The 25,469-nt window shown below is 43.5% G+C and overlaps 1 protein-coding gene across 1 annotated transcript in view; it reads right to left on the reverse strand.

The window, feature by feature from the left end:
* The window catches only part of slc12a2 (solute carrier family 12 member 2), a 68,033-nt gene extending 42,945 nt beyond the window's left edge, over positions 1 to 25,088 (reverse strand). The window contains 1 exon segment of the mRNA XM_079290037.1: positions 24,148 to 25,088. Within this exon segment, the coding sequence (XP_079146163.1) occupies positions 24,148 to 24,732 (585 nt within the window). The 5' untranslated portion in view covers positions 24,733 to 25,088.
* Between the last annotated feature and the right edge of the window lie 381 nt (positions 25,089 to 25,469).

Here is a 25,469-nt window from a genome sequence, read left to right on the forward strand (position 1 = left end):
CTCCTCCACACCAGCCCTCTCTTGCCTCTCAGTCAATGAGCTTGTAGATGGCTTAAATTTTAAAGTTAAAAATATTATTGATGCTATTGCACCCACTAAAGTGAAGGTTGTCTCGGGTAAGCAAAGATCTCCTTGGAGAAATGCTACGCTGGTCAAAATGGAGAAACGAGAGTGTCGGAAAGCTGAGCGCAGGTGGCGAAAAACGAATCTCCAGGTTCACTGTGACATCTATAAAGAGAGACTTCGCAAATATAATTTGGAACTTAGAAATGCAAGGCAGTCATTCTTCTCTGACATCATAACCACAAACAAGAACAACACACGCGCCTTATTTGCTACCGTCGACAGGCTAAGAAACCCTCCAGTGTCGGTAGCTGCTGAACTCCAATCCACCTGGGCATGCAATCAATTTGCCTCCTTTTTTACTGACAAAATTAAGAAAATTAGACAAGCAGTCAGTGCCTCCACATCAACCACAGGATATGTGTTGTCCCGATCTCTGAATAACATCCATTCAAATATCATGACACAATTTCATTCAATTGACCGTAGAAGCCTAGAAGACATTATACAACATCTGAAGTCATCCTCCTGCTGCTTGGATATTCTACCAACACACTTTTTCAAAAATATTTCAAACTGCATGACCACTGATCTTTTACAAATTGTAAACACATCCCTTCTCTCAGGTGTCTTCCCACAAGCCCTAAAAACTGCAGTTATTAAACCGCTCCTAAAGACGGTTAGTTTAGACTCCGCAACGATGAAAAGTTATAGGCCAATATCAAACCTCCCATTTTTGAGTAAAATAATTGAAAAAGCGGTTTTCCAACAGCTGACCGACTTCTTGACCGTAAATAACTGCTTTGATGTTTTCCAGTCAGGCTTTCGACAGCACCACAGCACTGAAACTGCTCTTGTTAAGGTTTTCAACGACATCCACTTAAACATAGACAATGGCAGAAGTTCAGTCTTAGTCTTACTAGATCTCAGTGCTGCATTCGACACGGTCGACCATGCCATACTCCTAGAAAGACTAAAAATCTGGGTGGGACTCTCTGGCACAGCACTTAACTGGTTTGAATCCTACTTGAAGGGCCGAGAATACTTTGTGTCTGTGGCTCATTACACATCGGAGCTGACTAAAATGACATGTGGTGTTCCCCAAGGTTCAATACTGGGGCCTCTTCTGTTCAACATCTACATGCTTCCACTAGCTCAGATTATGAAAAACAACAAAGTGTGTTATCATAATTATGCAGACGATACACAAATCTACATAACTATGTCACCAGGGGACTATAATCCCATACAAGGGCTGGGTAACTGCATTGAACAAATCAACAACTGGATGTGCCAGAATTTTCTTCAATTAAACAAAGATAAAACAGAAGTAATTGTTTTCGGTACCAAGGACGAACAATTGAAAATCACCGCTCAGCTTCAGTCACTGATGTTAAAACCCACAAACCAAGCCAGAAATCTAGGTGTAGTTATGGATTCAGGCCTCAACCTGAACAGCCATATCAAGACAATTACAAAATCAGCCTACTATCACCTGAAGAATATATCAAGGATTAGAGGACTTATGTCTTAACAGGATTTGGAAAAACTTGTCCACGCATTTATCTTCAGCAGACTGGACTACTGTAACGGTGTGTTTACAGGTCTCTGTAAAAAGTCCGTCAGAAAGCTGCAGCTGATTCAGAACGCTGCAGCTCGAGTCCTCACTAAGACCAGGAGGGTGGACCACATCACTCCAGTTCTGAGGTCTTTGCACTGGCTTCCTGTCCAACAAAGAATTGACTTTAAAATCCTGCTGTTGGTTTACAAAGCACTGAATGGTTTAGGGCCAAAATACATCTCTGATCTGCTGCTACCTTATGAACCATCCCGACCCCTCAGGTCGTCTGGGACCGGTCTACTTTCTGTTCCCAGAGTCAGAACTAAACATGGAGAAGCAGCGTTCAGTTTGTCTGCTCCACATATCTGGAACAAAGTCCCAGAAAGCTGCAGGTCTGCTGAGACCCTCAGCTCATTTAAATCAAGATTGAAGACTTTTCTGTTTGCTGCTGCCTTTAATTGAACCACATTCAATTCATATATTAATCAATTTCCTGCATTTCTGCATTTTACTACTGCATTTTATTTCTTGTACTGTTTTTTAATGTTTTAATGAATGTTCTTAATTGTTTTTAAATCTCCTTTTCTTTTGCCTTATGTTTTGATGCTTTTAATGGTTTTATGTGAAGCACTTTGAATTACCTTGTTGTTGAAATGTGCTATACAAATAAACTTGCCTTGCCTTGCCTTAGATTTGGACCGTAACAGGATAAAGACTGCCCTGTGTAGTGCTCAAAACAATGCTCTTTAAAGGCCATTTAGGACCAAGTACAGCTGGGCTACTTTCAACAAACACCACAAAATGAGGTAAAATAATCACATAATGTGAACGTGAGGAAACCCACTGTCTGACAGATGCACAACACTGGCTCCTAAAAAGCAGACTGAGTGACAGAGCATGTCCGTCCTTGTGTTACTTGTAGCAGCTCAAACACAGGAAGCCTCCCTCCTGCGCACAGACAACGCTGTGACTTGGTTTACAGCATACCTTCCTGCATTCACTCGTAACCAGCTCAGGACAAACACAGGACGTCTACACACCAATCCTTATTCTGGCGCTGTCACAGCACCCCCCCCCCCCCCCGACAAAGAAGATTGTCCATAAAAAAGCGTGTCAGACAAAATAAGCCAAACCGCATGACTTCAGAACAAGTCTGACATCCTTTACAAGCAGCTGAACAAAAGATTCCCATCATTGCCATGGCACGTTATGTGGCATTTAATTAGCCTGCTGCTATGCGTATTGCAAGCCACAATAGAAGTGAGGCTTTGAACAAACAACACAGACAAGTTTGCGGTCCTGAGACACTTACTGCTTAGAAAGATTTTAAAAAACATTTAACCCCATTTTTTATCCTCTGACGGCCACGATTGTGTTTAGAAAATCTCAAGGCAATATACTTTGTTCAAGCTGGGTTTAAGGGCGGTGTTAAGAAAAGGCCATTGGTCCACCAAAACCACATCCGTGGGGACAATGAACACCCACTGCTAACTTTACAGAGGCCCTGTGGGGTTTTTCTTGTAAACAAACTAAATTCAGTGTTTCTCACCAAAACACATTGGGCATTTCCTTGAGGTCTAAAAAAAAAAAACATGTCGAGTGCATTTTGTTTCTCAGCGGTTACCGCTGATAAACACCTCCACCCACGATGGTCGGACCATGCTCTCCAGTCCCCCCCTCAGGTTTTAAACTGTTAGCTTTGTCAGCACTATTACAGATATTAGCGCCGTTTGCTGGGTGTTAGCCACCGACTCCCGTGTGCAGACAGGTAGTCCCGGCTGTATGGGTTGTAGCTTCTGAAGGAGTGAGCTCATCGCACGTTGCATTAAATAAAACACCTGCGGTGCTTGGCACAAAAAAGTATCGATTGCAGGTATTGTTTGACTGGAGGAGTTTTGATATTACTTTGTACCGGGTTAGTTCTGATGATATCGAAAAAGTACCCAATTTACAAAACGCTTTATTATTAAGTAAAATAAGGCAATGTCAATAATAAGCCAAGTCTGAACCAAAGCAGTGACGATATCACTAAGGAACTATCTGAGCAAACATCTGATGTCAAAGTACTTGACAGTTTCTAAAAGTATTGTGGTTTGATCCCCAGCCAAGGTAGGACACACATTAGATCTTTTGGAGCATGAAAAGCATTTACTGAAAGCTCATTCTTATCTTTATCTAGAGGGGGCATCTAAACCCTAAAGGATATCAGTGACGAAAACTGACCGACATCATCGTTCTTAGGCCCCGTCTTAAGTGTCACTAAAGATTTTTGGTTTGATGTTCTGTGAATGGATAATTTCCATTCCAATTTGTTAATGTGTCTTTTGTATATTGGTGTTGTTTCATAATCAGACAGTTTTCTCTGGATATGGATGACCTTGAGGTTCCAGCACTGTGTCATTCTACAGCAGTGCAGAGGAAGTGTGCATATATAGTTCTGGCCTGCTGTGCAGACTATTGATCTGCAGTGATGTGCACATGCCCTCAGGATCCATGTCCACTGATGAGGACAGTAATGTGCATAACCTAATAGCGGCAAACACTGACTAAATGTACAAATTGACACTTTTCATTGATGCATATTAATTACCCAGACTCTGGCGGCCCGCCATACTTTCATAATGAACCCAAAATAATGTAACACTTCTCAACGGGTACACTGGCTGGTCAGCACCCATTTTCAGAGTACGGCAAAAAAAAAAAAAAAAAAAAAAAAAATATTGCACAATTATATATATATATATATATATATATATATACACATACATACATACATACACACATACACATATACACATACATATATATACGGCATGTATAGAGCTGAGCCGTGTGGGGGAGGGAGGGCTTGAGCATCACTCATCACTGCACCATCTGTCAAGATGAACACCCCAATGACTCAGCAGCACTGCCGCAATCTGGCCATGGCAGCTTTCTTTCCTCTTGAAAGTCATAAAGAAATGTTAGAGTACTCTGTTCAGTTTAAGGGGAAACAATTGAACTCGTAACTTACAAAATCCAACAGAGATACAGCAATTATTTCATCAACATTTAAGTAACTGTGGTTTCCTGATACTCATATGAATAATTTCTGCCATATGCATTGAACGTGTTGTAACTCTGTAATGTTGTTCATTCTGTACACATGACATCTATCACACTTCATCCTGATAGAGGATCCCCCATATGACAGAGGATGTCGTATGTGTACGGATTGTAAAGCCAAAGGCAAATTGAGGCAAATTTGTGATTTGTCGCTGTACAAAATAAATTGAACTGAAATTGACATAGCTGAATTGTTATGCGTTAAAAGGCATTTCATTGCTGACAAAATAAATCTGGGGACTTTTATTGGCATAAAGCATTCATTTTATTTAGTCTCAGAACGACACACACACACACACACACACACACACACACACACACACACACACACACACACACACACTTTTTTCCCCGGGCGCCTGTCATTGGCAGCCCACTGCTCCCTATATACAGGGATGGGTCAAATGCAGAGAAAAATGTCCCCCTTAAAGGGATAAAGATAGAATTTATACTATCTTCTTTTCTTCATAAGAAAATAATATTTGTGAAGAAATACATTGTGGAATAGAGGCAAGGGGAGCAGAAGCTAGTGTGGAACTGGGACAGGACATCGCTCTTGACACCCAACTTCTGGCTCTACTGGTAGTGCAGGATCCAGTTATGGCCGAATATGAAACAGAGTACCATCAAGTACTGCAAGTGGGAACAAAATGCTTTTAAGAATTTAAGCCTTCTTTATTAGATATTCCTACATAATAATGAATTAAATACATTTTAAAAGGTTCTTGAATGAATGAATGGCAGGAAGAAATCTAATTAATTAATGATGCATTTGCAAAAGGTTCTTTTTTTCTTTTTTTTTTAGATGTACACAATTTGGTACCGATTGAAAAATTCAAATGTACCCTGCCAAGTTTCAGTTATTAGCAAGATGGTTGACAAACCCAGTTAAAGCAGATATCTTTAGAGGAGGGATTCCATCTGTTGAGCTAATTGAGTGCATTCATGTGTAGAGGGGATAGCCTGTATTTTACAGATTACGTGAGGTACCTGCATTACTCACCATGATCCCACACTTCTGGGATGGTGACTAATGGAGACATCAGACAATAGGAGGATATAGGCCATCGCCTAGCCCTAAGGTACAATCGGGACTGGCTAACAATGACAACAGGATTAGCCCAAAAGATAGCCAACCCCCACAGACACACAGGACAATGCAGGAAATGAAAAGAATAGCCCAATGCCTTTCTCCAGCCAATGACACAGTGAGCTCTCACTCGGAGTCTCGACTCTACATGACTCACACCCCTGTCCTTTAACTTGAAGTATTTGATGTCTAACCCATTGTTCTTCATTAGGAACCCCACATGAGCCCGAAGACTGGAGAGCGGTGACCCACTGAAAGTCAAGCAATGATATCATCCAGCTCTGGGTAACGATGACGCAGAGTCTGTTCATGGGCTCCGGCAGACACAGATGGAAGGTCCAAGAGAAGCTTGAGGTGTGCTACAGACATGTTCACAGAGACCATACGACACAACTCTGGACTTCTCTTACCTGACAATTGTACTAGGAGGAGGTACGTAGTAGTAAAATGTTAGCACTGACGTACAGTTTATGGGAACTGCAGCACTCTGAAGGTTGGTCGCTTGGTTAGTCTCTAAATAACCTACAACAATCTCCCAATGATTTTAGGATAACACACAGCGAATGAAAACTAGAATGTTCTTTTAAACTGGCCTGAGAAGCAATCACTTCATGAGATGCCCGTGAATGAGGATCAGATATATGAACAGAGAAAACTAATTGGAAAAACTGTAATTACATTCAGGAACTACCTGATGAACGGACGAGCAAATAAGGCTATAAACCGGTCAGTAATATCTTTTGGTAGTGCTGGGCGGTATACCGGTTCAATACTGGTTTTAATTTCCCGTATGATATGAATTTTTCACATACCGCATTAGCCGAAACAACTGCTGTAACTCTTCAACAGGCAGCTAAATATATTGTTCGCCGCTAAGGCCACTACGGTCGGAGCTAGTTGTCTTAACTGTATTGAGAGGGACCTCTAATCATGGTTATAACACAACAATTAATAACCCACAACTAACACTCTTTAACAGGGCAAAACACCACGACACAACAGTTTAACAAATAAACAATTTGTAACACTAATAATTGTACATTCACAAAATTACACTGCCGAACGGCATGCTGGGTACAGCTCGCTAGCTAGCCCGCTAGCACGACAGTCTGTTAACAGCTGGGAGAGGCTACGTCACGACATTACGAACGCAATAACGATCCACCTCTGCAAGGACATGGTCCCGCTACAGACGGTCGAGAAAGACGGGCTCAGAGCAATGATTAAAACACTGGATTCAAGGCATGTCTGACAGGGGCGACAATACTTCAGCAAAGCTGCTATCCCAACATTATACGAACAAACGAGCACACCCTCTAGTAAGCAAAGCCTTTATACATGATGACATTAACATGTTTTTATATTCTATGTACTTCTGACAGTAGAGTAAGCCACTAAAACCTATATAAAAACAGTCAAGGAAAAAAAAAAAAATACCATGAAACCGCCAGGATCTTAAAAAAATACCGTGATACCGCCCAGCACTACCTTTTGGTACTTGAGTTTCCACACAAAGCCCTAAATGATAACCCGGCTTGGTTTGGTCATGGGTGATTTAATGGAGTTCACTACAATGCCTGTTTGAAAAGCATACTGAACACCAGCATACTTATTATAGCGGTTGGCTTGACAATTCAAAAGATAATTAAATCTGCTTCTGGCACATGCCATTGAAACAGCTGGGCAATGGGACACATTCTTATCCAAGAGTGATGTCAGGTCATCCTGCTGATGTCATTATGCAATGCTGAAATCAAGGTCTGCTGCCCTTGTGTGGCCTTAGGGACCCTGTCGACAAGGAAGCATCCGTTTGGTTCATTTGTAGCCTGCCTCAGTTTCTTCATGTCATCTCTAATGGCAACCATGTTTGTACATTACGACTTTCACATACTAATCTGGTACATTTTCTATATACACAGTACTTCAACACATCTATGAGGCCTGTTTGCTTCAACTGGTTTATCTTTATGACCCAAATGGCTGATACCATCATTAATAAATGGTGAATTCACCGTTTGCTAAGCCCCGCCCCACAATGCTACTCCATCGAGCAGTCAGAGCTACCATGGAGCCACACTGTCACTAACTGCACTCCTTAAATAAAACTCACCACATTTCAGAAAGAAGGAGATAGAACGGTCTACAATATGCTTCTGAAGGATTTATTCAGGATATCGAACTGATTCAAAAAGTAAAAGCTACAGATCAGAGTAGACGTGAACCACCACATCACCTGGAGATCCAGACAGAAGACAATGAAATGGAGGAACAACAGTGTTCCTGTAAAGACGGGTAGATCTTTATTCACTGTTACAATCATTTAAGTTCACTGTACTCCGATGGCCTCCACGAGAGGAACGGGAGGTTCGCATCATGGCTGTGCAGCCGACAAATCTGCAGCAACTGCGTGATGCTATCATGTTAATATGGACCAAAATCTGTGAGGAATGTTTCCAACAACTTGTTGACTCTATGCTATGAAGAATTAAGGTAGTTCTGAAGGCAAAAGGGGGTCCAACTCGGTACTAGCAAGGTGTACCTAATAAAGTGGCCGGTGAGTGTACAGTCTATGGACAAAAACCGGCTCATGGAACCCTCTGATTTAAGGAGTTTCACAAATCAATGCTGAATGATTCAAGTCGGCGTCCTCTTGTATCTCTGATCTATGGCTACACCCATAGATCTCCTTACACTCAGAGCTAGTGAGGAGACCACAGAGCGGACAGAGAGGATGAAATAAAAAGCAACCAACTGTTTATGAAGCGGACACAAAAAAAACTGAAAAAAAGGTCGCTTTGCCTCTGTTTCACTGACCTTAGAGGAGAGAAGGTTCTGAAGTCCTGATTTGATTTACATAATTTTGTTAGAAATGACATCTCCCTGCCTCAGCAGACACTAAAGGGATTACATTTCTGCAGCTCATTAAACAAAACACCATCTGCTTGGGAGGCAAACATCACCGGGGAAGACTGAAACACTTTAGGTAACACCAGCAAAAGCCAGAAGAGGACAATTTGTTCTCGAGTTCACTTGCTTGCTTCGTGTTAAGAACAGGTTGAAGCAATCAGCTATTGAAGTCGCCTCCCTGGTTTTGGCATTCTTCTGGTGCAACAGCAGCTCTACACGCCACCGAGTAGGTATCAACTTGATAACTATATCTGGTGTGGCTGAGAGCTCTCCCTGCTGAGAGCACAGCTCAGAGAACAGTGCAGACGACACAGGATGAGCCGTTGAGCATCATATGGAGTGGTCTCACCGACGTCACGATCTCCTTGGTTACGAGGTCGGTCGGCCATGTTGGAGTACATGGAGTACATGGTTCTCTACATGGCGGCGCGTAAGCAAGGAAGTGCGGCGAAAATACAATACTTTGAATCACTGGATAGTGCATCAAAGGTTCGCTACCTGGCCAAATTGAAGGTTATTGGTAACTTGGATCCCTATACGATGAGTGCAGATGGTTTCAGTGCCGATCCTACTTATCTTCCATCGGTAAACTACGCCAACATCTACACGTATCTCGTGAACACCCCCAGTCCTTACACAAAATACGAGCTGGAGTGCTACAAAGGGCTCGACGCTTATAATCAGTTTGTCAGTGGATGGGTCCGAGACGTCAAAGCAACGGTCGTCGACAATTCTCATCTCGTCATTGGAAGAGTAAATATATACAGATCTGGTCAGATATTTAGCAATATTCAATGTTTACTCAGCGCAAACAGACACGTGTGTTTGTTTACATTGTACATGCACGTCATTGTGTGCGTGTGTGTAGGAATTCACTTTCAACTAACTCCTAACTTCATCCCCCCCACACATATATATACATATATGATCTGATGTTAAACTCATATCAAGCAATGCTGAGGCTGCATCTCTGTGTTTCGCCTGTTGTACACGCTCGACACGTCTCTGGTACCGACTGCTGTCACGGGCCGATGAAGCTTCGGTAACCTTCTCATGTCCAAGTTTAATTTATATTTCCTTTATTAAATACTGTTCACAAACAAATTTGTAAATAAAATCACTGACCACTTATAAAGTGATCCGCACATACTCTAGTACGCCAAATTCCATTCCTTTATATCTCGAGAGATGCGTGACAGCAATTTCTCGCGACGTCGCTTGGATAGCTCCTTCGTGTCATTTCCTTGATGTGTAATGACCGCTGGCAAACGAAAGAATGATTTCTTGTCTCTATCAGCTCTGCTGCCACAACCAAAGACAGCACAAAAGTTCACCACCGATAGGTTATGCGACTCAGCCGTGCATGCCAGTGGCTTTGTGTGTACTCCAACATGGCCGACAGCTAAACTGTGACGTCACACGAGACCACTCCATACATGGCTGAAGCAACACAAAGGCTGGCTTTGCACAACAATGACAGAGCATCCAGAGCAGAGCGCGCCACTGCAAACTGTACCATGACTCGCACGGGCATCGTTACACAAAAAACTTGAACCTTTGACAAAGACCGTTTCAAAGTCAAGTGAGGTTTTACTTTTAAGTAACTTTTCAAGACCTACTACACATCCTGTGCGACTTAACATATCAGACAGAGCATTTCCAGGAAACACTGGCATGTTCTGCAGACTACGTACGTACTCATGAATTATCAGGACTGACGCAACACACCTAATCAAAAAACAAATAAGGCTCCTGTTCTGTCAGTGAGGTTGGAACTGCTCACTACACCCCCATTAAATAAAAACAACAGACACCAGTGCAGCCACTTAGTTTTACTGAGGAGAGCATTATGTTGGCTCGTGTAAGACAGTTAACATTTCTGAAATAAAAGCCACATGCTGAAGCTTATTTACCCCACATTTAAAGCGAGGAGTTGGGAAAACTACTTAGGTACATATGTGAAACCTGACTTCTGCATTAAGCATTAGGAACAGTGGGCTGCTGGGATTCCACAGCTGTGACATTGACAAAATATTATTTCTTATTAATTTGGCATTTCAATACTCATCAAAACATTTTTGCCAAGGACTGATGACATGGAAACTGAGCAAGCACTTTCAATAAAACAGATTATTTTCAGGAAGCCCAGTAGTAGTGCGATAAACTACAGCAACATATGTAGTGCTTAAAAGCTTTGTCCATCTGCTGACTGCTTGATGCACAGGAAATTAGACATCTATTATATTAATAATTGATTCATTGTTTCAAGTTATTGATGATTCTGTGGTGCAGCTGAGGATGGGAAATAATAAAAAGTAAGGTTTTATCAATCCGATTCCATTATAGACGCCTCTTATTGATTCCTGATAAATTGTTGAGTGGAAGAGTACATACAGGCAACTATATTTGAACTTCTTTCACCACAGTTACAAAAACTCATTTCAACCGTCTCAAAGTCAGTATAAACTGTAAACAATTGTAAAATAACTTTTACTTTGATATTCTCAGCTGTTGTGGTGATTTGTTTAGAAAACACACAAATCAAATAAGGAAATAAATGATTGCGTTTTTAATTTCAATATTTACTTAAATTAAATAAAGAATGTTGGCATTGGTAGTTAATGATAATGATGATGTGCTAGTGTTAGGAAGTTAAACAGGTTAAAATTCACTCCAACATCCATTTCATATTTCTGTGAAAACGTACAAGACTACATTAGAACACGGCATAACGGTATAATAATACCTTCGCCCAATACTCGCCCATTTCTTACAGAGTAGAGCTTGAACGCATCATAATGCAACCTCCGTACGTTAGCTACATTATTTAGCCCAGCAGTACTGCGCTGACCACCACCTGCTAACCGCTAACGTCAAATAGCGCTCCTGCAGAATTCAGCACAGATTGTTGTTCACAGTGTAGCATTATCGGAAAGAAATAGGCCGTGTCCCCTCGGATTCATCAGCGGCAACTTTTGATCTTGTTTTTTTTTTTCCTCTCTCTCTGGCTCTGGTCCAAACAAACATATGATACAGGGTTCGTATGATGTGTCATTGTGCATGCGCAACTGTCAGAAAACATTGACAGGAGAAATGAATAGTCGCACCGACATGATTCACAGATTCTCTATTCTCATCCCTCATTGCAGCTTCGCCGATGGGAGCATTTTTACACTGAATATTTTGGGGTTTGGCTTTTGAAGTGCAATGAGAGTTGCAGCCTCTGTGGGCCGTTAGGATGGCTCGTTAGACTTTTAGTATTTGTTAACAATATCTCAATAGCACCGTCCCTTGGTACACTGTGTCCGATGTACGTATTAGTTTACATTGCAGTGGTCAGCATCTTTGGAGCCAGGCGGATGCTGATGGGTTCTCAGATACCTATTTCAGTCCCCCGTCCTCCCTGAGTGACTCGGTCAGAGACCGAGAGGAACGATCAGATGTCCACCGTCTCAGACATCTCACCATTGTTTGAAAAAACCTCCCACCACTCAGTTCATTATTCTTTTACTGCATGAAACCTCTCCCAGAGTTGGATTCCCTGCAACCCACTGAGGCCTGTTGATAGAACCAAAAATGGCCCGGCCCGCCACTGCAGAGACTTCTGTTTATGAATTGTGTCGAATTACTATCAGACTCTGGCACGAGTGTGAAAGAGGCGACGAGTGAGGCACCGGGAAAACAGTGAGGAGCTTTGCTGTTCTGCAAGATAGCGGCATCTGTAAGTGGACCCAGATGGAGAGGGAGCTTTGGGAACAGTGATCGGTTTTAGTTTGGGGGGGGGGGGGGATGAACCATGTGCTGGGCATTGGAAGCAGGGATGGGCCCCTCATTGGTTTCAGTATTCATCTACTGTACACGACTTTAGCTGGGGATTGGCCCTATAATAAGGGATAGGACTGTATTTGCCCTTTTACAGTTACATTGCGCTCCTTCCCGCCCTGCCACATTTGCTCCTATGGCCTGTTGACTTCCAACGTTCCGTCACATATGCTTTGTAGAAGCATGCGTTTATAGAAGCGGGCCACCAAGAAGGACTTAACTTTGCCATTGAACGGAAATTGAGCAGATTGTGGGCACATCCTGCCATACGGCTCGCGTGTGTACACGCAACCACACATGTGGCAGCTTGTAAACACATACATGAAAGGATGACCGACCATTTTCCATGATGCTACGTACGCGCGCACAGGAAGTTGACCTCCAAACATCCTTGACTTGTTCGTCAAACGGTGTCCTTCTCTGCAGACATGCGGGACGTAAATACAGCTCTCATTGTCTACGCGCCCTAAGTTCAAGGTGAATCACTAGACTTTTTTAGCACATAATTAAAAAAGGGAAATGAGTGTTTTCTCTTGTTCCCTTCAGAGGCCAACTTAAACAAAGGGAAGAATGCTGATAAAAATGTATACGGTCGTATACTGTGCATTTTGATTATTTAGTGTAGAGATATATTGAAAGCCTTTGATACTAGTGTCAGGACGATACACAGGTTTTGGTACACATACAATACTTTTTTTAATACCCAACTATGAGGAACAAAGACATCATTCCAAAAAAATAAACTTTTCCTGAATAAAGTAGTTTTAAACAGGCAAACTTATGATTCTAATCAAACTTTCTGATCAAAGAATACATTTGAGCAACTGTTGCTACTTTCAGCATGATTGGTCTGAGGCTGTTAGACCTTTGATTAACGCACAGACATCATCACTTGTGCTCCAAAACTGTGGAACAGCCTACCCAAAAACACTAGAGGCAGCCTCTATTTCACCAAGCCTCTTTTTTAACAGCACTTTGTCCATTCCACAGAGCCCCACATCTCTTTAAAATTATCTTTTATGTATTTAATCACTTTGATGTCTTAACGTTTTTATTTGTTTAAATTGTTTTTTGCCATTTTAAATGTTTTCCCGTTTTTATTCAAAATTACACTTAAAATGCATGCTTTTTTCCAACCACTTATTTATTCTATCTATAAAAGGAAAGTTTTGTGCACTATCATGTGAGAAAGGGATGTCAACATCCTCCCCCCCCACTGAGACCGACCAAGCCCCGAAGTGGAAACAGTGCACATGCTTTGCTTTTGCTGAGCTCAGCAGTGCTGGGAGCGGCCGGTCGATGCAGCGCGGGCTGCAGGAGACAGGAAACGTGATCATGAAGGTCGTCGCTGTTGTGTTCCTAGAAGGGGACAAAATTCCAGAGAAGGCAGAGGAGGGAATTTTGTGCGCGTTTCCATGTTGGAAAATATTATTGTAACCCCAAACAAACGTTCTCCAGATGTTTAACCCAAGTGTTTCATTTGGATGTCGCATACATCAAATGCTTAGCACTGAAAAGGACTCCTTAAAGCAGCGGTTCCCAAACTTTTTAGGCCGCGCACCCCCTTCTACATCCCGACCGGGTTCGCGCACCCCCCCCGCCCCCCCCATTAAAAAAAAAAAAAAAAAAGACGCAACAGAGCCTTTTAAGCCTTCATAGCCGCATAAGAATCGGACCAATGAGAGAACAGTTTGCTCGCGCGTGGCATTTGTTTACAAGATTTAGTCCGCTGTTAAATGTTGCAGTGTGAACACAAACCGAACAAAGGGGCAACTGCAACATTGTATCATATTAATCCCTGAATCGGAACAAAGCAAACGAACTGAAGGTGTGAAAACGCCCTGAAACACTGCAACAAAGTTTCAATAACTTTCAGTGACACAAGGCGTCACTTTTAAAGAGCAATACGGATCGCGAGGACACACGCACAGGCTCAGAGGCAGATTATCACATTTAATTTACAATTAATGAGCGACTAATGTAGCCAGGATGTCTTCGGACAAAGCATCGATGCGGCGCGACACAGTGTTGTTGGACACCGGGATCATGTCCAACTGTTTTGCTTCTTTCTCCCCAATCATACATTCCACCATCTCTCTGGCAGCTGGTGAGCTCACGTCTTCGGCGATTGTGTGCGGTAGCCCCTTTCTCGCTATTCTGTAACCAGATATGAAGCCCGTAGTGCGTCATTTATAGACCAACACATGAATGAGACTCCAGTTGTTTTGGCTGTTTTGTAACTCCTCCAATTTGGATATAAACAATGTAAGGGGCTTTTGACTTGCACTGGCATGCTTGGTGTTCAGGTGGCGACGTAAATAAGAGCTTCAGACTGTTAGCCAGAACCTCACTGCACACCACGCACTGTGGCTTTGGGGAATCTGCGTTGCCAATCCAAGTGAAGCCCAGACACAGATACTTTTCATCATATTTCCTCTTTTTTTCCCAGTCTGATGCTCACTCTCGTTTCCTCTTTTTCACCTTGACTCCGCGATGGGCCGATGTGCTCCCGATTTGTCTGTGCAATCCCTTCCTCCTTCCTCCGTCTCATCTTCCTCTGACTCGATTTCTTCTCCCGGTCTCTCCCCACGCACCTCTCCGTTCCCCTCGCCTCCGATTCCTCTCTCTCTCTCTGTCCCTCTCCTCTTTTACGACTGATAGCTTCAGATGTCCCACCTGACAGTTTTTAAATTAAAATTACATTTTTTTTTAAATATTTAATATTATTACACCATCAGACCGCCATTACACTTTTCCTCTCGCGCACCCCCTAGAGGCAGCTCGCGCACCCCCAGGGGTGCGCGCACCCCACTTTGGGAATCCCTGCCTTAAAGGAACTCAAGAACACCCATAGAGGGCCCTGTACTAGCCTGTGTGGCTCTATACCAACAGCTTCCTTTGTTTTATTTTGCTACATTGTTGTACAATTATATGCACAATTTCAAGGAAAGTGCTGTGAAATGATAGGCTGTATGCATACATTAAAGTCTCTTACATGGGGAGCTGGGGGTCTGATTAGAAGTGGCATTGACAAAATCAGTTTTCTAGTTTGTATTCATCTTCCAGCACTGGTCCAGTCGGCTCTTGAGTGGACTGTCCCGGTGTGCCTCTTACACTGGCCTCAGGCCAGCCAGTATTTTTAATCCCGGCATGTTTGGTTTAGTCAATACAAGCACAGTGTTTGCAGAGGAGTACATCAGACAGGAGCCGATCCCTTTTCACTGCTACACCTTACACCCACTGCTGTGTGAAGCACTGACACAATTATCATCAGATACAGTTTAACCTGACGGCCAGTCCATCAGAGATCTCTGTACTCACCATCACTGGCACACTCAATGATGGACATACCGGCTGAACAGGACACCAGTCCCTTCAAGCTGCGACGGGGGCATTGTTTCGTGACATTTGGGCCCAACGCCAAACTGTGGTGTTTCTAAATATTCTCATGTTCTTAGCAGCGTGACGCAATAAGCCTGCATTCCACAAGTCAGCTGAGCTTCTTTTCATCAGCGAGGTTTTTCAGGTTCAACAAGTTATCTGGACATTCTGGGCTCCCATTTCTAATCCTGACGCACACATGGAGGACGATTGTCATCTGAACATCTCTTCTCTTGATTAAACAGATCTCCTCCATTTCATTCAACAGGCTTGACTAAACCTACTTCATACTTTAGGGCAGGGGTGCCCAATACATCGATCGCGATCGACCAGTCGATCGCGGAGGTAGGGCGGGTAGATCTCATGCCATTCAAAACAAATTTGATGTCCGCATGGCATTTGCCACTTGATTTTCTAACACACGGGTCACCACGTATGCGTGGTCAACCGCGCGAGCTACTGCAAAACTCCGGCGAGCTAATTAGTTAGCCTTCCAATGTATTTCTACTAAAGAAGCTAAAGCTGCAGCGCCAGGATTTGGGAAACTTCCAAAACCTGGCGTCAGAACTGGAGACTCAACGGAAGGCGTGTGCGCTACACAGAGCAGGTTGACAAGTGTCTGTCAGAGTTTGACAAACGCTTTCCAGACTTTGCTTTACTCGAGCCAGTTGCTTCACTTATGTGCTGCACATTTGGGGAAGATATAGAGGTTGATTCACTCGCATCACAAATGTCAACGCTGTTTCACCTGAACTCCTCTGGAGTGGAGGATGCGATTTTGACACTGCAAGCTGAAGTCCAGGGCTCATGGACAGTTTTCTCACAGAGGAACAGTCCCCAAACATGAGGACATGCGATACCTTCTTGACTGCATTATTCGTGCTATTTCTGACATCAGGTTCCATGTGACGCACGTGGATGTGTGGCTAAGGAGGGGGCCAGGTCCTCTGCAGACAAAGAGCACACTAACCCTCACAGAGGTTTACGAGCTGTTGCCAACACAGTGTGTGTGCACGCGCGTGCGTTACAACAGCTGTAAGGCCATCAGCCTGCTGAGACAAAAGGAGTCCCTCGCCTGTCAAAGGCCACACCAGAAGCCCAGGGCGTCCTTTGCTTCCTGTTTCTGTGTACAATCTGTGCAGCAAAACAAAAAGAAGGGGGAGTAGCGTAGAAACAGGGGGAGAGACTGATTGCTTAAAAAAAACCCCAGAAAAAACAGAAAACAAAACACTCAACACTGACAACGCGTCCATTGTGCAAGCTCACAACCTCTCCTGTAAAGAGCAGCAGACTCAACAGCTGTACCTCGCTGTTTGCCGGGCAACATGTAGTCAGAGCAGAGCAGCTGGCACCTTGTTGTTCTCTGGTTTGTCTTCTTTTTTTAAGAATTCCACAAACACGAACAGTCATGAGGGTGACATGGGTGGAAGCCTACACTCAAATTTCATGACAAATGACCTGATTGAATCAGTACACTAGACGCGTGTCAGGACATGTTCAGCAGAAAGCCTCTGAGGACTGGAATTAAATACTCAAATACACCTTGTATTCATTAGATCGTATACAAAAAAAAGCAGCAGAGAACGTCCTGAACAGACTTATTACACTTATAAACTTGATTTTAGGACTTCATCCAGCTAATAGTAAATATGAGAGTTCAAATTAGAGGTGAAAATACAGTATACCATGTGGTTACAGCTTATCTGAGAATCACATACTTACTTAGGCCGAGTGAACCAATCAGAGTTAAAAGTCTGGGAATCCTTTGAAATCTTTCAATGCCAGTACAGAAAACGTACCCAGGTTTCACTACTACCTATTTGTCCTGTAATAGTCTGATTTTTGTAAGTCATTTCTAAATTTAAAAAAAAGGAGTTCATCTTTATCTCACAGCTTGAATTAGTTCTTCAAATAATAGGCCAAGTACTTCAAACATCAGTGATGTAGTTAAGAGTAACGCACATCACATCCCATGAGGTCCATGTGTGAATGAGGGGCACACACATTGTGTGTGCGTGCGTGCGTGGTGTCAGTGTGTGTGAGCGTGTGTCCAGGAGACAGGAGCTTAGTCATAGACAATCTCAAAGTAACAGTGCCACTATAGCACAGTGCAGGCACAGGGTGTCGGATGCCGACCATTTTCTAATAAACAATGAAAATTAATTGTTTGACAATGTTTGGTTTTTGTTGTACTTGGACTGTAAATATGTTGCCAGAGTGCATAAAAAAAAAAAAAAAGCATCAAAATGGACTAAGATTGTTTATCCAAAAGAGTGCCAGGGGAGGATCTCCCAGAGCCCCCCTCAGGGCTAAACCCTGAATGTATGAGTTTATTAACTGGCCCCAAAAGTGCCCCTAAGCCAAAGCCAATTGGGTACTTTACTCAATGCTTTTGTCCCCATCTTTGTATGTGAAGAAGTTATTTTATACAATGTACCGTTGCTGTATTTCTCTCCACGGCACTCCAATACGTAAAATAAAGTAATTTGATTTGAAAGAATGCTTTGACAAGCAGAATTCATTAATTCGTGGTGTAATCATTTCAGGAGATATACAATTTTGGCGGTTTCTTCGGTTCAAGTCTCAATGTAATTAGCGATAATGTTGAAAGGACTAAATAGATGAAAGGAAATATAACCCCAGCCTGGGAGGGAGGGGTTCACATTGCTCAACAAAAGTGACTAGACATGACAACAGCAGAGTTAGAGGAGCTGCTACACTGGAGCAGCTCTGAGGGCGCCATTAATATTTAATCACAGCGCATTTCTGCTCAGCCGCTCCGGACTGAATAAATCTGCCCTGTCACCGCTCCCCTTTTTGACTGGTCAATATAGACCTACAGCACACTGCTGCTGGCTACTGCTGCCTGATCCAGGACCAGTTACACTAGGACAGGCAGCGGGACACTCCTGCCTGTAATGTCCCATCCCAACACATAAACCCACTTTTCTCCTCGTGGCGCTCACCATCTCTGCCCCTACCGGGAGGCGGGAAGAACCTGAGGTTTTCATCGGTCATCGGGGAAACGCAGTGGCATGAGAGCACGCTGACTGACCCATTGATTGCCGTGAAAAAAAGTCCATGAGCAACAGTCAATTGGTAAAATGGAATTTCCATTGCACGTTTCGATCTGGACGCGCGGTACAAAGCGGGGAAACGTTAGAGAGGATAGAGTGGAAACACCAGGGTCACCATGACTTTCAAACTACCACAAACTATTATTTGATAGTCCAAGAGCCATTTCCCAGATATTGAGCCAAACAGTGCTGCCTCTATGAATGGGAGCCAGCGACGGTGACTAATTAAACCCAGTCTATTAGTTGACCGTGCGTATCTGCTAGCAGCAGTAATTTAGTGGTGATGAAACAGGCTTGACTCCTGATACTGAACTATGTTCTTGCCATGAAGACACAATGTGGAACACAATAGGAGCCCTCATTCACAACCTTGAGAAAAAATGAGACCAGCTTTTCATCACAAACTACTTGAGGACTGGATCTGGGGGACAGGAGGCTCACCGGCTGCTTCAGAGATTAAGGAACGGGGGGGGACGAGAGATTGCTTTTCACCATTTTTCATTAAACTATGCAACTGACTGCAGGAAGTGATCGTGGACGAGAAGCATCCTGCTAATTGTTAAGGGACACAGTGGAGAACCTCTCGTCAATCCAGAACCCAGCTCGTACCCACGTCTTCAGAACCGACTGAACCCCATTGCCTAATTAGAGACCCTTACTTGACCAAGCTGTACAAACTGACCTGAAGCCCGAGACCTTTGAGGCTAGGCATTGGACGATATGACAACTTTATGTCACAATTATCTCGACCGTGACATCTGGAGATCAAACTTATTCCAGGACGCAGGCTAACCGAGCTATCTGGATAAGACAGGAACTCACTTGTGCTGTAGGCGGGTTTTACTACAGTCAATACAGCAGCAGCATCTATAATCCATTGGGTGTTGCATCACATCCTGTGTATTGATAGGCTAAATGGCCACCCCACTTCCAGTAGTAACAGAATGTCTCGGGGCAGTAAATGTCTTTCTGGATTTAGACAGATTGATGTTTGTTAGTCCTTTCACAAATTCATCATGTGCCATAAAGCAAACCGGACAAGTACTAGAGACCTTGTCACCACTCATCCTCAAACACAGAGGCTAGTCATTTGTTTCACAGTGTGTTCAGCAGTGCAATACTGCCCCCCCCCCCCATACAGCCTGCCTGATGTCTGAACCTATGGTACCACTTAGACCAGGGGTGTCAAACATACGGCCAGCAAAATCCGCCAGCAAAATCCGCCAGCAAAAAAAAAAAAAAAAAAAATGTTTTTTTTTTTTTTTTTTTACAAAAATTTAAAGTTAGATGTGAAAATAAAAATATCCCCATGGTCGAAATTATGAGATAGAAAGTCGAAGTGATGAGATGGCATGTTGTCTGTGTGCCGACATTAAAACTATCACAACAGGTGGACAGGAGATGCAACAGCCCATAAAGAGGATTTCCAACAAGTTTCTCAACATGCGTACTTCTCTGTACTGAAACGTCATCAGTCTCAGCCCAAGTACTGTTCCAATTCAAAGTTCACATCGAGCCAAGCACGGCCCTAATGCCCGGATGTGGCTCGCTCTGCCCATTTTACCCGGGATGCATCGGAGGTGACTTGTCTGTACTTGGGACAGCCAAATATCCCAGAATGCATTTTGCACCAGCAACAGGAAACAATGGCGGAGGAGAAATCACACAACTGGAAGTACGTGTTGTGGAAGTCACAGATATCCCGGGAAACTAAACTAACTATGTTAGGAGTACCGTAGTTACATTTACACCGTCTTACATTTACAACCGGCCCTTTGAGGGCGACCGTGATGCTGATGTGGCCCCAGAGTGAAAATGAGTTTGACACCCCTGACTTAGACCAACCAATATTTAATTATTTTAATTCATTATACTATATTGATCCCGGAAGGGGAAATTTGTCTCTGCAATTGACCCATCCCTGTATATAGGGCACCCGGGGAGCTGTTAGGTGTCTTGCTCAGGGACACGTGACACGTCCCAGTCAAGGATTGAGCCATTGGCCCTGCGGTTACCAGACAACCCTCTTAACCCAGTGAGCCACGGTCACCCCTAAATACAGGGAATTGTATGTTATGTTGATAATTAAGAGTTAAAAATCAAGAGTTGTTTTGCTTTTCACATACACATTTATGACAAAAATATGAACTGAGACAGGACATTTTCCTGTCATGCAATAGGATTGGGCAATATGGATAAGGCCTTCTATGATAGAGATAGAGATATATGCTTATGTGTTGCTAAGAAGACACTCCAGAAGATGGGTCACTCAGGTATAGTGCCATCATTGTTCAAAGTCAAAGAATAACTTCATGATGTTAGTTGTAATGAATAAATATATTTTAAAATAAAGTACGTTTCTCTGGCATTTATAGTTTTCTACTGTACCGAAACGTACCGAACCGTGGCTCCACTGTATCGTACCCAACCCAACCGTGCATTTTTTTGAACCGTTACCCCCCTAGTATACATACATACATACACACACACATACGTATTTTTTATTTTTTTTTTTTTTAAATCAGGATAAAGTACATTTCTGGAAAGCCTATTGCAAAACTGTTCTGTATTCAGACAATAATGTTTATCATCACCACGTGACTCACTCTGGAATGAAAACATGGGATTCCACATGATGGCCTTCCCTTGAACAGCCTGATATTTCAGCTCACTCAGTGATACCAGCGTAAGTAGGTTCATCGCTACTTGCTTAACAACTCTATATACCGCCCATGATTTACTGACAATAATCACTTCGGCTCCTAATCACTCTCCTAAATCCCCTCAACATCCTGACAAACCACTTCGCTCTGGACCGAGAACAGCACTCATGACATGTTGATAAGAAGAGACGGTGTCATACATTTTATGACTTCCTTTGTTGTGTTAAATCCAAAAACTGGCACAAAGAGGGGTCAAATACCAGTTAGAGGCCTCTGTCGCCGTAGCAGGAAGCTCAAGGTATTTTACTCATGCATTACAATCATCCAACTTGTTGTGGCATTAAGATGTGCCAAAGGGAAGTTACTCAACACCAGGCAGCACAGAGCTTTTGCAATGAATGTTATTGTGCATCTAAACCACAATGCACAATGATGTACAACCATGACACATGAACATAGGCAATGTTTTCTGAAGTTGCAAAGAGACAGCCTTCACTGCACAATTCTATCTCAGATCAGGCTAACGAGGGCCAATGCTAATGGTAAGGTGGTGAAATATGGCGATCAATGTTTACCAAGAAGACGTCCTCAACTGTCTTGATTTTCCCTCAACTCAAAGACATACAGGTTACCGTCAAAGGATTACAGAAACCAGGAAATATTCACATTTACGAAATAAGAGTCAGAGAATTCTGACTTTTTTCTTTGAAAAAAAAAAATGTCCAAAACCAATTAATCGATTATCAAAATAGCCAACGATTAAGTTAATAGTTGACAACTAATCTTTGTACCAACACAATACTTTTTAATACCTTCGTTTTAGAAATAAAAACACGAGTTTCCTCAATACCTTTTGTTAATTAAGGCGAACACAAGCCGCTGAACAAGAACTCCGCTAAATAAAATCCTGTACCGGCTTTCAGGTTGTTTTTATACTCTGTGCTGCAGATACTCCCCCATAAAAAGGTACTGACTTCGGATACCCACAAACAACATGAAAAATGTAAGGGATTCTTCACAAAGACGTTAATTTATGTAAACAATATAATAATTCGATAAAAATAGCAGCAACATCCACAAAGCCCCACTGATTCATGCAGTTATCCACATTTATCAGAATTATCTGCTTGAGCTGCATCAAAGAACTGTATCTCTAATTCAGAAAGGGCACTTGGGGATCTAAGTTTGTTTTAAAGGGTGCAACAGCTCACGTACTGCATTTCATGAATGTCTTCTATTCATAGTCTAGATGTTTACAGTGCAGACTCTGGAATAGCTCTCTATTCCAGAGTGAGTAACCAGTGCAAATTCATCAGGGCTGTGATGCATTAGCCGGGCTAATAACTGCAAACAGTCATTTTGATGTTTATCAAAATGTAACCTTGACAATTAAATGGCAACTCGGGGTCAGATAACCACACTCCAGCATAAGTTACTCTCTTATATCACTTGTAAGATGGCACATGATTTAAACTCATGGATGCCAGACTGAGTCACTCAACCGACTGACGGACACAATGAAAAATGGGTGTTTTTGTGATATAACCAGGATTTTTGGATATATTTCAAAATTATACGTTTGTTTGAGGCACTTTGGTGGAAGAATACCCATAGGTAGACACTTGTGCGATATGGCCAAAAGTATGTGGACACCCAAGCCACTATACTGTACTTTTGCCTGGGGTCTGTTGTGGCTATAGTTCCACTGAAGTGAAAGCCTAATGCTCGGGCGTGTAGTGATATTTTAGACAACAGTGTTCTTTAAACTTTGTGGCAACAATTTGGGGGACGTTTTAACATACCAGTGCCCTCATGCACAAAGCCAGCTCCACGAAGAGATGTGCAGACAAAACCCCATAACTCAACCCCATCCAACACCTTTGGGATTAACTAGACCACCGACTGTGAGACAGACCTATGGAGGTTGGTCCTCACTAATGCACTTGCGAATTACATGGATCATATACGTATTATTATTATTATTATTATTAACACACACAGTATTTCTCAGTCAGATAATTGCAGCTAGATCAAAACTGCTCTGTTCCTTTAACAAGTGTATTGTTCATGAAGTAAACAAAAGGACAGAGGAGCAGCACCATAAAACCATCAGCTGCACTCCTTTCACAAACGTCCTGCCCTTTTGATGAGACACTTCCTCCTACTGTCTGCCATAGATTAAAAGATAAATATGTGGATACAAAAAAAAAAAAGCACTGGTGCAGGTTTGCTGTCACCTAGAAGGAGCGTTCAAGGAAAAGCACGTGATATTTCTGTCAGCACATGTGCACGACACATATCCTGGAATGTAACGATAGTGTCTGTAGTACTTCAGGATGAACAGAGGATGGGACCACTTCATTTGATCATGATGTGCGTCACTAAATATAATCAAGACTTGACGTTTTTATTAACCGTCAATTAATTCACTACGCGCGTCAGTCAGTGTGCTCACGGCGCTGCTGTGTGGGGGCTCACCTTGTCTAGCTCGTCGTGCAGCTCTGACAGGGTGGGTCTGATGAGTTTCTCCCCGAGCGGTGCTGCCGTCTGCCGGTAAAAATCGATGTTGGGCACGGCATCGATGGTGTTGTGGCCAAAAGTCCTCATGTAATAGGTGTGGGTGTGGGTGTCGTAGTGGTAGTGATGCTGACCCCCCGTGGATGAATGCAAGCTGGTCTCGCTCATCACCGTGTCCCCGTTCTGCAGCCCCTCACCCGGCGCCTCCGGAGAGGCCGCGCTCTCCGCTTCACTGGGATCCGCGAAGTTCACCACTCGAAACCGGCCTTTGGCTTCTTCTCCGCCGCCGACACCAGGATTCGCACCCGGACCCTCTAGAGGAGCGGCGGGAGTAGCCGCATCGCTGGATGGGACAGTGGTGGAGGCGTCGGAGCTCGGAGACTTATCTTCCGTGGCGCCTGCAGCCTCAGCCACTATGTCTACCTGGAACCGGCTCTGGCTGGGGGTCGGACCGGGCGGCTTCGGCCCCGCATCCGGAGTTAGAAAATCACAATCCGTCGCGGCGCTCTCTGCCGAGGCGGAGGGTGTGGAGGATGGCGCTGACATGGCACAAAAAACACAAATTAACGTGGAAGCAGTGTGGGGGGAAAACACGTTGTGGCCCACAAACTAAGTGGAGGAAGTGACAAACGTTCAACCGTCTTCCTATTTACAGGGAAGAACACGCTGCTCTGCCCGCTCAGAGACGGTCGGAGACCGGTAGTAGCTCGTTAGCTGCCTCAGAACAAGAGGCTACAGGCTGGAAACTTTTAGCCACTCTCCTCCTCCTTCTTGAGCGGCAGTAAATCCAAAAAAATACTCCCGGCAACTTTCACTCGCTCGGCCACTGGACTATATCCCGTCCAGCCACGGTATTTTTGTCTCTCGGTGTGGGATGCTGCTGTCGACCTTGCTGCAGCTCCTCCTAGACTCCCGGAGCTGCCCTCGCTGCTATTATACACACTGCAGTCGGCATCATTAAAGGGTGGGCTCCCACTGAAGGAGGCCTCGCGAGATCTCATCTATCGCGTCTCTTTTTTTTTCTCAAAGGGTGGGAAATATCGCGAGAAGACATCACATTACCCAAACAGTATGCGTGACGTTGATAGGCTGGAGGGAACGTTTATGGGAGGGAAGCGGAGGAGACGAGGATGGGAGGGGGTGAAACTGCACCAACAGCTTACCAATAGTGTGTGTGTGTGTGTGTGTGTGTGTGTGTGTGTGTGTGTGTGTGTGTGTGTGTGTGTGTGTGTGTGTGTGTGTGTGTGTGTGTGTGTGTGTGTGTGTGTGTGTGTGTGTGTGTT

This window comes from Melanostigma gelatinosum (genome assembly GCF_949748355.1).
Source record: "Melanostigma gelatinosum genome assembly, chromosome: 18".
Classification (NCBI taxonomy): Eukaryota; Metazoa; Chordata; class Actinopteri; order Perciformes; family Zoarcidae; genus Melanostigma; species Melanostigma gelatinosum.